This window comes from Rhinatrema bivittatum, chromosome 3, assembly GCF_901001135.1.
Source record: "Rhinatrema bivittatum chromosome 3, aRhiBiv1.1, whole genome shotgun sequence".
Classification (NCBI taxonomy): domain Eukaryota; kingdom Metazoa; phylum Chordata; class Amphibia; order Gymnophiona; family Rhinatrematidae; genus Rhinatrema; species Rhinatrema bivittatum.
Genome location: NC_042617.1, coordinates 277329743 through 277349126, shown reverse-complemented (window position 1 = coordinate 277349126; position 19384 = coordinate 277329743). Strand labels below are relative to the sequence as shown.

Genomic DNA, 19384 nt, shown 5'->3' with positions numbered 1-19384 from the left:
CCACATGGGTCACCAACTTTAATTCAAATCTTTTTATTGATTTTTTTCCAAATAAAATGCAAACACCAGGTAGTGAGTTATTTCTGCATACCACATGGAAGTTACAAGTGAAAAGATCATAACATTCACATTCAACTAACACACAATATCTACTACAATTACCCTCCACCCCCGCTCCCTAGAGTAACACCCTCCCCGGAGAATAAGCATTCAGTACATAGAGCAACAACTTTTATCATCAGGTCGGTCAACACTTTACAACAGATTACCGTATTCAGTATCAGGCTTTGTGCTCTGTGAGACCCAATCACAAATCTTTAAAAATACTGCTTGCTCTTTAGTTACATCTGTGATCTCTACATATTTTTCCATTACCCATTCCTTAAATGCAGCAAAGTGAGAACTTCTGTTAATAGCCATTTTTGTAATATCACTGTGTTTTGCCACTAACAGAATACTACTTTTCTGTAGTTCCTCCGACTTAATATCGCCACAATATTAAGTCTGGGGAACTGAAAAAAGGAGTAACTTAGGAAAAAAAAACTTGCAGATGGTCAGGTTAGGAAAACGTACGCTCGTAAAATTGAGCGTTCGTTTCCGAACCCGATGACGAGGAGGCGCTAGGGACGCACAATTTCCGCATGCGCCTCATTTTTAACACAGCGGCTCATTTGCCTACTACGCCCAGGGGAGGAGGATGGGCGTGCGTTAGAAAAGCAGGCGCTCAATCATGAGTGCCCATTTTTCGCGTGCCGATATTGCATCGGTCTGTTGGAGAGCTTGCTATCAACTGCTGTGACTCATCCATTGCATACAAAGCACCATCTCCCAATAAAGTTTTCATCCAACAGGTGCCAGTGACATTAGGGATTTCAGCTTAATTATCCCAAGCTTATCAAGAAACAAAACTGTTCTCTTTTAATTAATCTTGTTAACAATAGATATTCATGGGCTGCGAGCATCCCCATCTTACAACTCTGCAGGCAAAGTGCGAGTCAGCAGATGAGACTTTAATGGAGGTCAGCTAGGTGGATGATGAGAACTCTTGTGCCTTGTCTGCCGCGTCAAAAATATGGAACCAGTTCACATAGATAATGCAAAGCTCTGCAAGAAACATGAGAGTGAAGGTGATATGCTGCTCAATAAACTTTGTGCACACCAACTAGAGTTTTCCACTGAGTGGCTGCCGCAGAGAAGTCCTGAAATATTAAGATCAAGGAGCCCTCCCTCATACTACATGTTTCTTGTGGTAAGCGTGCAGAATTTTTTTTTTTTTTTTAGCAGCCTAGGGTGGTTTCTCTGAATTTGGGTTTTGTGCCCAGTCTGTGCACCCGTTCAGTTGTGGGGTCAGCATGTCTGGATTGCAAGTTAAGTGGACATGGCAGCCATTCAATCAGCTTTTCCGCCAGTGTAGCATCTAAAATAGTTTCTGGAACGCCAATCAAGTGGAGGCTATTTCTCAGAGATCTAGTTTTGCTAATTGTTGATCCTGGGCAGTTTGTTTTTTTTAAAGATAACATCTCTGATTCCAACGAGGCCACATGATCCTCTACCCTAGACGCACATGAATGTAACCTCTTGCATCTGTTTTGGCCCCTCAGCTAGCAGAGAGTGCATCTCATCAAACTGAGGGCCTCATTTGCTAAGCATTTTTCCTATAGAGACAGAAACGGGAGAAAAGCCTTAGTAAATCAGGCCCTTAGTGCATCTTTATGAGCTTCAAGTAGAGCTGCTATTGCGGAGGCTGTTTCTCATACTGCCAGGTCTCGTGTGAAGGGGGAAGGGGATTACTCACTGTGCCCGTCATTTTTCCATCCTCTGGTTTGCTTTTCTCTCTCTTTTCTGTTGTGGTTTTGAAGCCATCTTGCCTGCTTGTACACACTAAATTGTTTTCGCCTGATCAGTTCAAGTTCCCTGCTCAGTAAATTGTACTTGCACTTCAAAAGCACCGCTTGGAACAATATATAATATGAGGACACCCTGGACTAGCCTCTGTTCTGCTCCCATTCTGGCTCGATCAGAAACAAATAATTACACAGCACAAGTGCTTGGAAGGGCAAAGGCCGCGGCTTTTATTCACATTCAGCACCCAAGCCAAATAACATAATATAACTGTATTTAAGTAAGCCGTCCCTAAAGCAGCCTTGGCAGCTTAGCTGCTAAGACTACCCCAGGTCCGCTCAACCTGCAGGCCCGTTTTTTTGTTTTTTTTACCTCAGGCGCCCGCCACAGCCAACAAGGAGCCAAATATCCGCAGGGTGGAACCCAGCCCCACAACATATCACATCCACCAGAGACTCCATATACTACTAATTTTCCTTATCGCTTGGGTACTCCGCCAGCTTTGACAAGAACCCAAACTGCGAAATCCAGAAAAGCAACAACCACGAGCAATCGGCACAACAGAACCAGAAAACAAACGGGAGCGAGGAAGAGGGGGCTGGTGGGGGAGAAAATTATGTAAGCTAACAGGGGGAGGAGTTTCATTTAAAAGAAGCACACACGAGCTGCTAGGCCCATGACAGCCAGTTAGGGCGCAATGTCCTGGCAACCCATAAGGATCTAAAAGGGGGGGGGGGGGGGGAATTTTTAAATTTGGCGATACCTGGTTACTGGCTCAGCCCTCTTCCTCGCTAGGGAGGAGTGAGAGATGAGAGCAGATCTCCCAGCTAGCCAGGAGGCCACATTATCATTGGCAGCCCAGATTAAAATAGGGGAGCGGGGCCCCCTGGAGCGCAACAGAAACGCGTTCTGCTCCCCTGTCACGTCACATGCCCACTCACAAACTTTAAAAAGTGGAAAGTCTGATGGCCTCCCCCCCCCCCCCCTGCAAAGTTTAGTAGAACTGGGTCCAGCTGTTGCAAAGTTTTTATAAGGGCATACACAATTATTATTATTATTATTATTATTTAACTTCTTTTACTATACCGATACTCAAGACCAGGTCTTATCGTACCGGTTTACAATATAACAGGGGGAAACCAATTAACGACTAAGTAGAAATGACAAGTTACATTAAAACAGGGAGCGTAAAACATGGATGTCGGAAGATAGGGCAGAATTAAACTATAACATTAATGAGTGATAGATATAATCAACAAAAACAGTAAATTAACAAAAACAATAAATTAGTATTGTTTTTCTTAACACAACCTCAGCACACAGACCTTGAGTTCGGTTTGATAAGTCTCTGTTACTATTGAACCTGGGCTAAACAGGAAATATACTAGGAAATACAAGTTTTAATGAGTGTTTTTTCGCATTCTTTCCCAGGTATCTCTCACCTGTCTAAAAATTTTTATTTTTTCCTATTCATGACAGGAGAGAGAGAGTTTCAGGGAGTATTAAATGTAAAGGGTCTCTGAGAACAGTGGAACATTCCCTACTGTTCTGTCTCTCTTTTTAGTAAAATACTTCGTGATATCTAGGAAGCTGCACGTGCCAGGTTGTGATTTGATGATACTGAGATAGCTGTTCATTTTATGTCACCTCATTATGTATGTTTGGTTATTAAACCACTTTGATCTCCTTTTCTGTTTGGAACAGCGGTATGCAAAAGCTTTTAAAATAAATTAATTAATAAAGAGACAGAGCTAGGAAAAGATTACTCTGTTTATTGTTTTATTAATCCAGGTAAGCATTTTTTATAAATCCAAGAAATAAAACAAAAATATGGAAAGCCACAACCATTATAATAAATGTCTTGACAAAAGCCTTTCTGTGGATAGTTAGGCCTGTAGTTTTTATTAAACAATTAGAAGAACCAGTTGAGACCACTTCAAAGCAGATATTGGAAGTAATTAACAATCCTGTCCTGCAACACCCTCTGCAATATCAGTATTGAGGTCCATATTCAAACACATTTATCTAGCTAAATTTAAAATTTGGCCATATATCTGGCTAAACTATAATCAGATAATTATTTGTCCAGCTATAATTTTGCCAGGTATATGAGGGGAGCTTTCCAGGGGTGATCCAGAGGCATTCGGGGGAGGAGCTGAGCTAGCCGGATAACTTATCTGACTTGTTCTGGTCATCCCGTAGAGATGTCCTAAAGTTAGCTAGATAAACTTAACCAGCTAACTTTAAGGTAGCTGGGTACATTCAGCAATGCAACTGTGCCACTGAATGTACAGCACTAGTTAGCCAGATAAGTTTAACTAGCAGAGTGGCATAGCGGCTGAATACAGAGACTATCTTCCTCCCCACCCTCCACAGCTCTGCCAGTGAACTTACTGGCAGAGCTGTGGAGGGTAGGGAGGAAGATAGTCTCTGTATTCAGCCGCTATGCCTGCAGCACCTTACTGAACCTCCATTCCTTATAGCTTTGCAACATCACCAGCTACTGAGACAGAGCTTGCCAAGGCACTTCAGGCCCTCTATTCCAGTCCATAGAAACACGTACTCCGCCTCTGCTATTCCAGTCCTGAGATCCCATACGCTCAGCTTTGCCAATGCACCTCAATCCTGCCCTACAAATGCACAAAATATCAATAAGCTCTTCCACAGTCAACAAATGTTTCCTACCTTGTTCTCCTCCTACCAGGGCCAGCGTTGTCTCAATAGGCAAACTAGGCAGTTGCCTAGGGTGCCAGCCATTAGGGGGCGGCAAAGAGCAGCCATGTAGGGCCGTAAGCAGAGCCCATCCCACTCACAGCCGAGAGGAGTAGAGACTTGGCAGGCCAGGAGCAGCATCTCTTTTGTGTGTGTGTGTGTGTGTTTATGAGTGAGAGGGATTGTGTGTGTGTGCGCGAGAGTGCAATGGTGTTAGTGAGAGAGAGGGAGGGAGCCTGTGTAAGGGTGCGTGTGTGAATGAGACAACGAACCTAAGTGTGTAAGAGAGGAGGCCTGACTGAATGAATGAGGTCAGGACTGGAGGGGGTGGGGGGCAGGCGCAAGGGAGAAGGTTCGCCTAGGGCGCCTAACACCCTTGCACCGGCCCTTCCTCCTGTCTTCCCAGCTTGGGATTTTGGATCAGACATTCTGATGAGTTAGTTTGCAGCCTGCAAGTGACAGGAGAGTCCCAAAAATGTAAATGCAAAAGCAATCTATTTTTGCTTTTTAATTAAAGCAGGTTGCGGTTTGGTTAATGAGATCGCTGTGCCTGCCAGGTATGGAGACGAGCAGCTCCGGCTGGGGCGGCCTCTGGCTAGGCTGTTATGAACTCCTGGACAGGTTTTCAGCATCTGGCTGCACACCAGAACATAACTCTCTCATATCCTTCACCAGATCACCTCAGATATAATAATGTTGGATGTTTACAGATTGCTATCACTGTGCATACCACTGTATGAAACTCCTGGCATAGCCACAATGTCCCCACCCCTGAGAGCTTAAACATAGAAAGGCTCAGTGATGAGCTTATAATGGGATTGTGGACAGTGCTGAGACTGGATCCTAGTTTATTAAGTCTAAGATACAGTGCCATACCAGATTCATGTTGTGATGGTGTCAGTCGCAGGGCTGGTGCAAGCATATTTGGAGCCCAGGGTGAACTTTTGGACTTTCACCCTCTCCCCCAACTTAACGACCAGCTGGAGTGGCTCCAGCACAGCACTCTCTTCTTCCTCCAGACATCCTCTAGTGGTAGGAATTTGCTGCCCCCAAAATCCTGGCGCTCCAGGTGACCACCTAGTTTGCCTAGTGGAAGCTCCGGCCCTAGTCAGTTTGCCACTCTTTCCCCAAATTCTCACAACTAAAACATTCACGTGGAAGCAACCTGTCTTCCTTTTGCTGCAGGAAATACCGAAGGCTTGGTCTTATGAACAGAAAGTGACTTATTTGGTTACTAGTTTCCCTTGCAAGTAGGTTAGTAACAGTCAGGGCCGGTGCCAGGGGATTGGGCGCCCTAGGCACCTTCAACCTTGCGCCCTCCCCCCCCCAAAAGAAAACTCACAAATCACCTAGTGGTCCAGCGGGGGGCCCAGGATCCATCTGCCGCCCCCGGGTCGTCAGCTGCCACTAATCGAAATGGCGCCGGTGGCCTTCAGCCCCTACCATGTGACAGGGGCTACCGGTGCCATTGGTTGGCCCCTGTCACATGGTAGGGGCTAAAGGTCACCGGCCATTTTGGTTAGTGGCAGCCGAGGCCCCGGGAGCGGCAGATCGTTCCCAGGCAGTCCTCTGGACCACCAGGGGGGCGTCGGGAGGGTGGCAGGGTGAGGCGGGGGCTAAGTCTCGGCGCCCTAGGCACAGGCCTAGCTCGCCTAGTGGTTCCTCCGGCCCTGGTAACAATAAGTTGTATTGTGTCTCTCTAATAATATGTATTTCTTTCTCCCCTCCCCCGTTTTTCTTTTCCTTTTAGTCTGTGCTGGCACAATGAATGGCATGAGTGTGGCGAGAGACCCCAAGTATCAGCACCAGACACTCGATAAGATGTATGCCCACTGTGAGATTGTGATGGGAAACCTTGAGATTGTCCTGATAGATCAGAACCAGAACCTGACTTTCCTGGAGGTAAGAGCATCACTATGGCAAAATGCCACAGCAGTGTAGGCACGCAAGCTAGTGCTTTTCCATGGTGTGTCACGTGCACATGCTAGTGCTTTTCCATGGTATGTCATGTGTGCATGCTAGTGCTTTTCCATGGTATGTCATGTGTGCATGCTAGTGCTTTTCCATGGTGTGTCACGTGCACATGCTAGTGCTTTTCCATGGTATGTCATGTGTGCATGCTAGTGCTTTTCCATGGTGTGTCACGTGCACATGCTAGTGCTTTTCCATGGTGTGTCACGTGCACATGCTAGTGCTTTTCCATGGTATGTCATGTGTGCATGCTAGTGCTTTTCCATGGTGTGTCACGTGCACATGCTAGTGCTTTTCCATGGTATGTCATGTGTGCATGCTAGTGCTTTTCCATGGTGTGTCACGTGCACATGCTAGTGCTTTTCCATGGTATGTCATGTGTGCATGCTAGTGCTTTTCCATGGTGTGTCACGTGCACATGCTAGTGCTTTTCCATGGTATGTCATGTGTGCATGCTAGTGCTTTTCCATGGTGTGTCACGTGTGCATGCTAGTGCTTTTCCTTGATGTTGCATGTGCACATGCACTTTTCCATGGCGTTACGTGTGCATTCTAGTGTTTTTCCATGATGTTGCATGTGCATTTGTTAGTACTTTTCCATGGTGTGTCGCATGGCTGCATGCTAGCGCTCTGCTTATGTCACCCAGGTGACCAAATGACAATCCAATGGTAATGATCTGGTGAATAGTGGCCTGGACTGGATTTGATCAGTTAATCAATAACTGCAATGCTCTTTCCTTGAGGGCCTCCCACTTAGTCTTTCAGTGCTTTCTGCATAGGTGGTGTGGTGGTGTAGTGTGTCATATGACTTCTGTGAGCAACCAAGAAGGATTTAGCCTTCCAAAGTACACCAGGGATATGCTTCAGGAAGCAAATCCATATGTAACTTAGCAATGATGGTAGGTAAAGGCCAAATGGTCCATCCAGTCTGCCCACCAAGTGGCTTATGTTAGTAACTGTCATACCATGCAGGTCACCCCCACGTGTTCTGTTAAAGAGTAGTATCTAACGTGCTCTGCAGGTTAACCCCGTGCAGAACGTTTACACCTACAGTTAACATAGGTTACCCCTCTTCTTCTTTACCAATCTCAAGCTTTTAGAGATCCGCAGTATTTGCCTCATGCCCTTTTAAATTCACCCAAAAAAAGCACCTAGATAAGCAGCATAGCTCTGCTGAACATAGTAATGACGGCAGAAAAAGACCAATGGTCCATCCAGTCTGCCCAGCAAGTTTCATAGGGTAGTAACTGCCGCTCTCTGCGGGTTACCCCCAAGCCTTATGTTAAGGATAGTAATATTTACAGCCAGACATGCTGCTTGAATGTGCTTTGCTTTTGGTCTTGGCTGTAGAAGCAGTCCTGTGCTTTTTTTCCCCCCTGATGTCTGCATATCAGTACCCCAGACTGTAAGTGTTGGGGCCCAGTGTTGGCTGTCTGAATCCGATTCTCCTTTCCCCCGCCCCACAGTTGAAATGGAGAGTGATGTTGCAGTTGCACTAAAAGTATCAAGGCTAATCAGTTAATAGTAGTAATCCCCATGCCTTCTGATTAAGGGTAGTATCTTCCGCTCCATGCAGGTTACCCTCATGCACTTTTTTTTTCTTAATTTCCAACCTCCAACCACAGTGTTTATCCAGGGCCGGTGCTGTGTTTTGTTTTGTTTTTCCTGCCCTGTGCAAAAAATTACTGTGCTGCCCGCTCTTCTCCCCCACCCCGATTCATTCAGTGCATGTCCCGGGCCTATCATATAAAGCCCAGCTCTATCCTGAAATCTATATTTTTAAAACTGACAAGCCTCACGCCCAGTATTGGGTACCCTAGGCAAACCTGCAGCCTTGCACACATACCACCCTCCCACACCCTTTACAGACACACACAATTGAATTATACATTTATATCAAATTTTACATGAAAAGAACATTCAAGAGTACAGCAAAAATATCACTTACAACATGCATATTATATTTACATGCACTCCTGTGGTGCCAACCACAAAACTCTGCAAAAAAGACACTTGGAGCTCCGATGGAATTAAACTTTTTTTGTATTGCAAGTTGGTTGTGGGCTTGGCCCTCAGTAAGCCATGAACAAACAAAATTACTATTACAATACAGCAAACCTCCCGTACCAAAACAACCCTAACTGCCAGCACTCAAACAGTAACAACCTTATCTATGAAAAGGCAACACTGCACATATTACACCAGGCCCTAGAACACCAATAAAAGCTCTTATTAGGAAACCAGGCTGCTATAGATCCCTCCACAGAAATTACATTCTAGCAAAATACCTCACCTCGGTCACATATGCAGAATACAGAGAGACCCTGACCAAATATAGAATAAAGAGATCAGAAAGTATAATCAGAAACGTGCTGAGAAGAACTGAACTGGAACCCACAACAAGCCTCTATATGCATAGCAACAATGGAAAAATAGGGACATTTCCATGCTTCATAAAACATTTAAATAAAATCAAGAAATAAAACAATCATAATAGTAAAGTCATATTCATAAAAAGAATATTTCAAACCAGTTAATGAATAGAATATTGAAAATTTCCCAAACACCAAAAATATAATTAAAAAATCTGATGAATAAAAAATGTTCTAACCCCCCCCCCCCTAAAAAATATATTTCAATAGCAGAATTATTAAATTACACCCAATAATTAAAACAAATAAGAATTTAAAAATCTGCTCTCCATACCTGGGATCTGATTTCCAGTCACCCTGAGATTGTCGTGGATTGGGGGAGGTAAGGCCGCACACATTTTATCTTCTCTCTCACACGCACGTGCAAAACACATTCATTCTCTCGCACACTCCCCTCTCTCTAACGTACACAGGCTGCCTCTCCCTCACCCTCAGAGATACATGCAACTCGGTGCGAACAAATCTACGCCCGATTTTATAACATGCGCGCGCAACCGCGGGCATGTTATAAAATCCAGGGCTGGCGTGTGCAAGGGGGTGCACAATTGTGCAACTTGCGCGCGCCGAGCTGCACAGCCTGCCTCCATTCCCTCCGAGGCCGCCCCGAAATCAGAGCGGCCTCGGAGGGAACTTTCCTTCCTCCCCCCCCCTACACCTTCCCCCTCCCTTCCCCTACCTAACCCCCCCCCCCCACCAGCCCTACCTAGAACCCCCCCCCTTACCTTTGCTGAAGAAGTTACGCTTGCCGGCCAACGGCTGGCCTGCAATCCCTGGCACAGCGGCAAATGGCCGCTGTACCTGGAGGCTCAGGCCCCGGACTGCCCACGCCCCACCCCTTTTTGCAAGCCCAGGGCTTGTGCGCGCCACCGAGCCTATGCAAGATAGGCTCAGCGCACGCAGGGGCAGCTTTTCGGGGGTTATGCGCGTAACCCTTTGAAAATCTGCCCCATAATGTGTGTGTGTGTGTGTGTGTGTGTGTATGTGCCTATATGTGACACACAGGCTCTCACAGGCACAAAATATACAGAGATACACACATACACACAGGTTCTCACTCATTCACACATACATACAAGCTCACACACATGGGCTCCTGTTATAATTGGGCTGTGGTGGGATGAGCTCCACCACGGCTCCGAGGGCCTCCTGCTATCTTCGGGCCGTACAGCCCACCGATCTTCCTGCTTGGGGAGGGAGCACTTGTGCTCATATCCGGAAGAGGGGGGGGGGGGGCCTCTCCTTCTTCGGTCACCGGCGCTGTCTCCTTCAGCCGGCGGCCTGCCGTCCCCCCCCCCCCGGTGTGCGTCCCCGTGAAAATGCACGGTGTGCACACCCGGTTGTGCCGGGCCTGTGATTATCCCATGCCCTCTTGAATTTGTTTACTGTTTTCCATCCTTGCCACCTCCTCCGGGAGGGCATTCCCGGCATCCACCACCCTCTCTGTGAAGAAATATTTCCTGATGTTGGCCCTGAGCCCACCACTCCCCCCTCCCAATCGTACTGTTTCCTTTCCAAAGGGAAAATGTTTGATGTCTGTGCGTCTTTTAATGCCTTTCAGGATGTGTGCGGTGATGCTTTTGCATGCGTGTCAGCCTGAGCCGACAGTAGTCGAATAGGCTTTTTTTGTAACCTTTTCATGGGGCTGGAATGTGGACAGCCAGAGCCTGTTAAACCTGCAGTGGAGCTTTTATACCGTCACTGGTGCACAAAGGCTCTATCCTTCCCTGCTTCTCCACCTCTCTCTCTCTCTCTCTGTGCTGGTGACTCATTCCGTGCACTTGCTTATCTCCCTCCCTGGCTTGGAGTTTGGGCTCTGCTCTTTGTGTGACAACACTTCTCCTTCGCTGATACAATGACCCAGTGATCTCCCAGCAAGCGAGACTGAGGCAGAGAGCAACAGGGACAGGGTCGGGCCAGGAACGTCCTCTTGGTCAAAGCTGCTGGATAACCCCAAACTTTCCCAGGGAGGGATTTGGGATTCTGCAGCTTCCGCAATCACTGCCTGGCAGCCTCTCCTGAATCATTCAGACCTATGAATGCCCATTGATGGAAAAAACAGAAGCTGAATTCTGTCCCCTACCTCCTTTCCCTCATAAAAAAGTAACAAAAAAACCAAAACAAAACCACACCTTCCCATCCAGCTTTCATCAGGGAGCTACTTTTAACATCTGGCTCTCATCAAGGAGTCATTATGCCCGGTCGGTCTTTCCTTCCCATCTGACTGTCTTCCCTTCTTGTCTGGGAGCCATCAGGCATAACTTATTATCTTTGCTGTGTTCTCCCACAGACACAATTATTTGAACACTGCAACTCCCTCAAGTAACAGTTCATAGGTGTCATGAGAAATTGTCTCTTGGGTGTTGTGTCCCGTGACAGAAGGGCCTGGTTGCTTGACTGGAAAGGAGCAGGCCATGATGCAGCTTTCTTTCTCGTGCTCTTGCAGTCTATCCGGGAGGTGACCGGCTACGTTCTCATTGCGATGAACCTCTTTGACTACTTGCCACTGAGGAACCTGCAGGTGATCCGTGGGACGCAGCTGTACGACGAGCAGTATGCCCTCTTCATCGTCTTCAACTACCAGGCCAATAGCACGTGGGGCCTGCGCCAGCTGGGCTTCAGCAACCTTACAGGTGAGTCAACGAGGGCAGGTGGAGCGCCACACCCGAGTCGGTGGCAAAGACCCCCACCCTGCAACAGGCTCCGGCCTGGAGCTCCACCGTAACCAGCCATCAGTGTTGTGTACTAGGAAGAGAAGTTGTTACAATGACAGGCGGGAGGATATTATAAAAAAAAAAAAAATATGGATAATGGATAATGAAAGAGAGTTAAAGGGAAGCGCTCTGACCCCTTGTGTTAGTAGGCTGGAGAGCACCGACCGTAAACTGTCTGAAGATGAGGTTTTAGTTCAGAGAAGCACGTGGCAATGAAAGAGATGAGGGATGTGTCTAAAGGAAGGGGATTCCGCTTTAAAGGAGATGAGAGGTGCAGGAAGAATTTGTAACAGTAACGTATTAAACAATGGCAGGTAAGAGTCCAAAATGGCCTGCACAGTTGAGATTCATTCGCTTTGGGTAGCTGTGCATGTAAACCTGCCACCAACTCCCATTCCTCCCTCCAACCCCTCTCCTCTCCTCTCCTCCTGCCATCCTCCAATTCACTGGGACACCCCGGGATTCTCAGAAGCCCGATGCTGTTATACTAGTCTTTAGGGTTGTAGATGCTGTTATACTAGTCTTTAGGGTTGTAACTGTTGCTCCGCGCAGGTTACCTCATTGCTTTGTTACCATTCCCTTACCACTAGAGATCCTTTGCTTTTCCCATGCTTTTTAGAAAGCAGCTACCATTTTTATCTCCTTCACCTCTTCCAGGAGGGTATTCCAAGCATCCAGCACCCTTTCCATGAAAAACCATTTTGGTTGCCTTTCTCTGAACCACCTCTTTCCTTTCTGAAATACGTCCTCCAGAACTGAACACAGAATCCCAGGGGACGCCTCCCCTCCCCCCCCCCCCCAAACATGCACAGGTGCATTATCGTCACCTTTTTCAGCCTTAACCAGCATGAAAAGGAGATGATGATGATGCCATTATACAGATTGTTGGTGAGGCATCAACTGGAATACTGTGTTTATTTCTGGAGGACATATCTCATAAGAACATGCCATACTGGGTCAGACCAAGGGTCCATGAAGCCCAGCATCCTGTTTCCAACAGTGGCCATTCCATGTCACAAGTACCTGGCAAGTACCCAAACATGTAATAGATCTCAAGCTACTATTGCGTATTGATTAATAGCAGTTTATGGATTTTTTTTTTCTCTAGGAACTTATCCAAACCTTTTTTAAACCCAGATGCACAAACTGACGTAACCACATCCTCTGGCAATGAATTCCAGAGATTAACTATGCGCTGAGTGAAAGACTTTTCTTTGATTTATTTTAAATGAGCCACTTGCTAACTTCACAGAGTGCCCCCTAGTCCTTCTATTATCTGAGAGAATAAATAACCAATTTACATTAACTTCCTTTCATGATTTTGTAGATCTCTATCCTATCTCCCCCCTTCAGCCGTCTCTTCTCCAAGCTGAACAGCCCTAACCTCTTCAGCCTTTCCTCATAGTGGAGCTGTTCCATCCCCTTTATCATTTTGGTCACCCTTCTCTGCACTTTCTCCAGTGCAACTATATCTTTTTTGAGATGTGGTATCCAAACTGCTTAAATTGTTTTTAATTTAATTTGTTTTAATCCGTATTAAATTGTCTTATATAGCTTTAAATTGTTTTAATCATGCTCCAACCTATCTCCTCGTTCCTCCATTAAGTTTCCTGTTTTAAATCATTTTAATCCCCTTATATTGTTTTACCCCCTCTTATTGTTTTAAATAGGTTCCATTCTGTTTCATTGTACCTGGTTAAGTTCGATGTAAACCGATATGATGTATGTACGAATACCGGTATATAAAAACAAAACAACAAATAAATAAATAACTGCACACAATATTCAAGGTGCGGTCTCACCATGGAGGGATACAGAGGCATTATGACATCCACTGTTTTATTTGCCATTCCCTTCCTAATAATTCTTAACATTCTGTTTGCTTTTTTGATCGCCACAGCACACTGGGCCAATGATTTCAATGTATTATCCACTATGACACCTAGATCTATTTCCTGGGTGGCAATGCCTAAGATAGAACCTAAAATCATGTGACTATAGCAAAAGTTATTTTTCCCTGTATGCATCACCTTGCACTTGTCCACATTAAATTTCTTCTGACATTTGGAAGCCCAATCTTCCAGTGTCATAAGGTCCTCCTGCAATTTATCACAATCCGCTTGAGATTTAACTACTCTGCATAATTTTGTGTCATCTGCAAATTTGATCACCTCACTTGTTGTACCCCTTTCCAGATCATTTATAAATATATTGAAAAGCACCGGTCCAAGTACAGATCCCTGAGGCACTTCACTGTTTATCTTTTCTCTACTGTGAAAACAGACTATTTATTTATGTATTTAGTTAGCCATTTTATATACTGTCGTTTCAAATAAAGATCACAACGGTTTACAACGTGATGTACATATTATACATCGACAAGTACATTGACTTAATGAGGTCAAACAACCTACATTTAAAAATTGACACATACTTGAGATAAGGTATTTAGTTCAGAAAATAGGTTCTTAATGACTTTGTCATTGAGGGCACATGCTCTGTGTTCAGGTGATTTTAAGTTAGGTTATAGGCACTTTGAAATAACCATGTTTTTAAGTCACATTTGAATTTCTTTTTTCCTGGAGACAGTTTTAGATACTCAGGTAGAGAGTTCCATAGCATTGGGCCTGCTGTTGAGAACATGCAGTCTCTTATATTTGTTAAGTGAGTATTCTGTAATGATGGCACAGCTAGTAGTCCTTTGTTTTGGCATCTTAATGATCTCTGTGGCCTGTATGATTGTAGAGCTACATCTACTAAACCAGAGTTGTTAGAATGAATGGTGGAGTGTATTTAATGATAGGACTTTGTAGTTGATGCGGGATTGTACAGGTAGCCGGTGAAGAGCTATCAGTGAATGTGATATGTGATCACATTTTCTTGAACCGGTTAAGAGTCTAGCTTCAGCATTTGTAATAGTTTGTAGTTTTTTTTTTAGAAGACATTTGGGAACTCTGAGTAGAAGTGAGTTACAGTAGTCTAAGCCTGAGAAGATGAGGGTCTGCAGGCCAGTATGAAAGTCTGCGTGAGTCAGCAATGGCTCAGTCTATGTAGTAAGCGCAGTTGGGCATATCCTGATTTAATTTATTTACGTGCATTTTCCATTGTTATGTTCTCATACTACTCTTTGTTGCCTGTCTTTTAACCAATTTGCAGTTCACAAAAGGATAGAGAGAAGTTACAAGCACTTCAGAGAAAGGCAATCAAAATATTCAAGATCTGTAATCAAAAGTCATATGAGATGAAACTGAAAGACCTAAACATGTATACCCTAGAAAAGAGGAGAGATAGGAGAGGATGGGATGTACAGAGACATTTAAATACCTGAAAACTATAAAAATGCAGAAGAAGTAAATCTTTTTCAATAGAAAAGAAGTTTATAGATCTAGGGGTCATGGTATAAAGTTGCAAGTGGGTAGTCTTCAACAGCATCAGGAAACATTTTTTCAGGGAAAGGGTGCTGGAGGCCTGTAATGCTGTCCTGGAGGAGGATACAGATCCATTTTTCTTTGCAGGGATTGTTGGAGAAGTTGCCTCATCCCCTAACTCTTCTGACCTGTTACTGGGATCCAGGGGGGGAGAAGTTTCTAATGATCTGTTCTTCTGATTCATGGCAAGATGCTAAGGAAGGTTCTGAATCCCGCTGTGTAGCGAGAGCACCCAGAGACAGGCTTGTAGTAGGGCGGGCCTCGCAGCTTTCTCCATCCACTTGTCCTTATCAGTTATAGCCCTCCATTTCGGAGCAGGGCAAATGTCAGTTGGCTTTGGGAGAAAGTGTTTGTAGTTGTTCTTAGTCAATCAGTGAGGGTGGATTTATGGATGCAGTCAGGGTGTCTGGTTGCTTGATAGCTGTAGTTTAGGTTACAAAACTGTGCTAGCAATAGATCATAGCTCTTATACCTCTAAATCTTGTCCCAAGCCATGTTAAATTTGGCTTAGGGTGCAGGGGGTGGGGATTGTATGGCACACACCAAGGTGAGAGGTAGCATGAGACCACAGAGAGTGAGTGTGTGCCCATGGAGGTGAGGAGTGAGAATGTGAGACTGATCCAGAGGCCCAAATCTAAGGAGCACTCGGGGAGCAATCGGGCCTGGTGGTGGGAATGCTAAAGATGCGATACCAGGAGCAGCAGAGGAGACTCTGTGGGTGAGGCACGTACCAGAGAAACTGTATGGTGCCCGCTCAGTCATAGAGAGGGAGGTAGAAGAAAATGGGGACTAAGAAGAAAGAAGGACAGAAAAAGTGTGGTAGGAGAATGGAATAGAGACATAAAGAAGAGAGCAAGAGGAGAGGAAGTAAAGCCAGAAAAAAGAGGAAGACTGAAGAGGCGCACAGGGTGATGTAGAGACTGCTGTTGGGATGGGATTCCATGCTGTGAGCTGACTTAACTGGAGGGGGGGTAGTCCTCATGCCCAGGAGGGCAAGCTGATTCTGTACAGCATTTAGTGCCTCTCACTCACTCCCCTCTCCACTTCTCCAGGCACCTCCACCTGAACCTGTTCAACTCTGCAGCTCCAATATGAGTGTTCGCTTAGGCCTCGACTTTGCAAAAGGCATGCAGAAAATTATACGCAGGGGTAGGCGACTCTGGTTCTTGATTGCCGCAAGCTGATCGGGTTTTCAGGATATCTGCAATGAATATGCATGAGATGGATTTTGCTTGCATGCGTGCAACTACATCTCATGAATATTCAGTGTAATATAGAGCTGAGTGTCCATGCAACTGCCCCTCCCCCCCCTCACCCCCAATATTTTAATTGTAGCAGGAAAAAATATGACTGTAGGGTAAAACTCTTCATCCTTGGATTCTGCAGCAGGGACTGGGACACCATATCTCTGTGTGCCACGGGAAGGAGAGTAGAGAGGCAAGGGGTGGATGGAGGCCTCCCCTGAAAAAACGGATTGCCCTCCCTCTTGCTCATCCACTCCTGGTGGAGCACAGAAGGGTGAAAGGATCCATTTTAAAACGAGGCCAATGTGCTGCCAGCTGTAGGGAGGTGATATGAGGTCCTTCTTGGCACACGTCTGCCGCTACTGTTTTTCTCTGCAGCTTATTGGTTCTCCTGGAGTAGAGTTAACCAGTGAACCATGGGAAAACCGTCTTCCAGTGGGCTCCTCCAGTTCCGCTGGCTTTGTCTGTAATTGGACTGCTGGGGAGCAAGAACTAGCAATGGATGGGAAGAGAGGAGAAACGAGCCAAGGAAGTACAGAAGAAGAGACAGAAATTTATTTATTTATTTATTTTTGGTTTTTATATACCGGAAGTTCCTGTATACAATACATATCACTCCGGTTCACATTTAACAGAAATAACTATCGCCGGGGAGGCGGTTTACATGGAACATATCGAAATAATGAACGGATAATATATAATAAAGTACAATCTATTGGGAAAAACAACTAAGATCAACTTAGAACACAACTTGGAAACATATAACTGAAGTAATATAAACATTAGATTATTGCTGTAAGGCAAGGATGGTTGTTGTTCTTCTTGCTTTTAGCTCTCTGGGAAAGCTTGACGGAAGAGCCAAGTCTTGAGTTTCACTTTAAAAGTAGTATGGCATGGCTCAATGCGGAGGTCCGGTGGTAGGGAGTTCCAGAGAGATGGGCCCTCTGTGGATAGAGCGCGTTTCCTCAGGGTAGATTTTGCAGGTTGGGTGATCATTCTGTTCTGGTATGCCCTTCTGGTTGGTTTTTTAGAGGAGTGTAGTTGAAGCTGGAAGGTTAAGTTGAGTGGAGAGATGTTATGTAGGGCCTTATGAATCATCATGCAGGTTTTGAACTGAATCCTATATTTGATGGGCAGCCAATGGAGATGCTGGAGGATCGGGGTGATATGGTCCCTTTTTTTGGCGTTTGTAAGTATCCTTGCAGTGGCATTCAGTACCATCTGGAGTGGTTTGGTGGTGTATGCGGGAAGGCCCTGCAGGAGTGAATTGCAGTAATCTAGTTTAGGGAGAATGATGGCTTGGAGTACTGTGCGGAAATCCCTATAGAGTAGAAGAGGCTTTAGTTTCTTTAGCACTTGTAATTTAAAGAAGCATTCTTTTGTAGTGTTATTTATGAATTTATTGAGGCTGAGTCTGTTGTCTAGTAGTACTCCCAGATCTCTGACTTGAGGTGCGGTGGCATATCCTGAGGTGTCTGGAGAGTTGCTGGATGTTGGCGGGGCAGGTTGATCCGGTGCTATTATGAGTATTTCCGTTTTGTTGGTGTTTAGAACCAGGTTGAGGCTGGTTAGAAGATCGTTGATGGATGAGAGGCATTTTTTCCAGTAGTCCATGGTTTTGTGTATGGTCTCCGTGATAGGGATGAGAATTTGTATATCATCCGCGTATAAGAAATGGGTGAGCTTGAGGTTAGTAAGTAGATGACAGAGTGGGAGAAGGTAAATGTTGAAGAGGGTGGGGGAGAGTGATGATCCTTGTGGTACCCCCATCTTGGCTTGGATGGGGTGAGATTCCTTGTTGTTTATCTTAACTTTGTATGTTCTGTTCTCTAGGAAGGACTTAAACCAATTGAAAGCTGTTCCTGTGATGCCGATGTCTGTAAGACGTTGTAGTAGGCTAGGGTGGTTCACGGTGTCGAACGCTGAGGAAAGATCCAGAAGCGCGAGGAGACAAGGTTGGCCTTTTTCGAGATTGAAGATAATGGTGTCCGTTAGTGTGGATAGTAAGGATTCGGTGCTCTTTTTCTTCCGGAATCCATATTGGTTAGTGGTGAGGATATTGTTGTCGTCAAGGAATTCAGAAAGTTGTCTGTTGACAATTTTCTCCATGATTTTAGCTAGCATGGGGAGGTTAGCTATAGGTCTGTAGTTAGCCGGGTCTGTGGTGGGAAGGTTGGGTTTTTTGAGGAGAGGTTTGAGCAATGCTAACTTGAGTTGGTCCGGAACTTGGCCTTGGGCGAGGGAGCAGTTAATGATATCTGCAACTGGCTTGGCAATGATGTCAGGGATTGAACTCAGCAGGTTTGATGGTATATGGTCTAAGGGGTGAGAGGACGGTTTTATCTTCCTAAGGATGTTCGCTATTTCTAGGGTGGACGTGGGTTCAAGAGTTTCGAGCGCTGCTGTGTATGTGTTGGTTTGACAAGCGGTTGCTGTAGCTGATTGCGGGCTGTGGTTGCTTGCGTGGCTTGTGTGCGGCGTAGGCCCTTTGAGGGGGGCTATGAGTGCGGTGATTTTGTTGTCGAAAAAGTCGGCAAGCTCACTGGCTTTTTTAAGAGCTTGTTCATCTGGGATGTTTGGTCCAGGAGGTTTAGTGAGGGCTGAGACATAAGAGAAGAGGCTGGAGAAGGGAGAGGGAACAATGGAGAAGACAGAGGAAAGATCAAAGAGGTGGAGGGGAGGGATAACAGAAGAGGAGAATGTGGAATGTACTTAAGGGGGCAGGGCCCATGAGAATGAATAGTGAGTTTTGCAGCAGAGGGGAGAAGCTGTGACTGTGGACACGGCTAGGGCAGGAAGAGGGGAAAATAAAAACCATCTGGTTGGCCCATTGGAGGGGGGGGGGGAGTGGGGAGGGAAAACAGGTAGCCCAGCCTGACTCCCCATGGCAGGAGGAGAGTGACCTTGGAATCTTGGCAGAAGGGGGAGAGATGGAAGGAGTAGGGTGGCCACTGGCACATCCCCTTGGTAAAAGCTGTGCCAAGCATTATTGTGTCTTAAAAAGCCGACCTTCCTGTCCTTCCCTGGCAGTCAGATCAGTGAGGG

The 19384-nt window shown here is 45.7% G+C and overlaps 1 protein-coding gene across 1 annotated transcript in view; it reads left to right on the top strand.

The window, feature by feature from the left end:
* The window catches only part of ERBB3 (erb-b2 receptor tyrosine kinase 3), a 202624-nt gene that overhangs the window by 31072 nt on the left and 152168 nt on the right, over positions 1-19384 (top strand). The window contains exons 2-3 of the mRNA XM_029594738.1: positions 6305-6456; positions 11400-11586. Coding sequence (XP_029450598.1) covers positions 6305-6456; positions 11400-11586 — 339 coding nt within the window. The remainder of the gene's footprint in view (positions 1-6304; positions 6457-11399; positions 11587-19384) is intronic.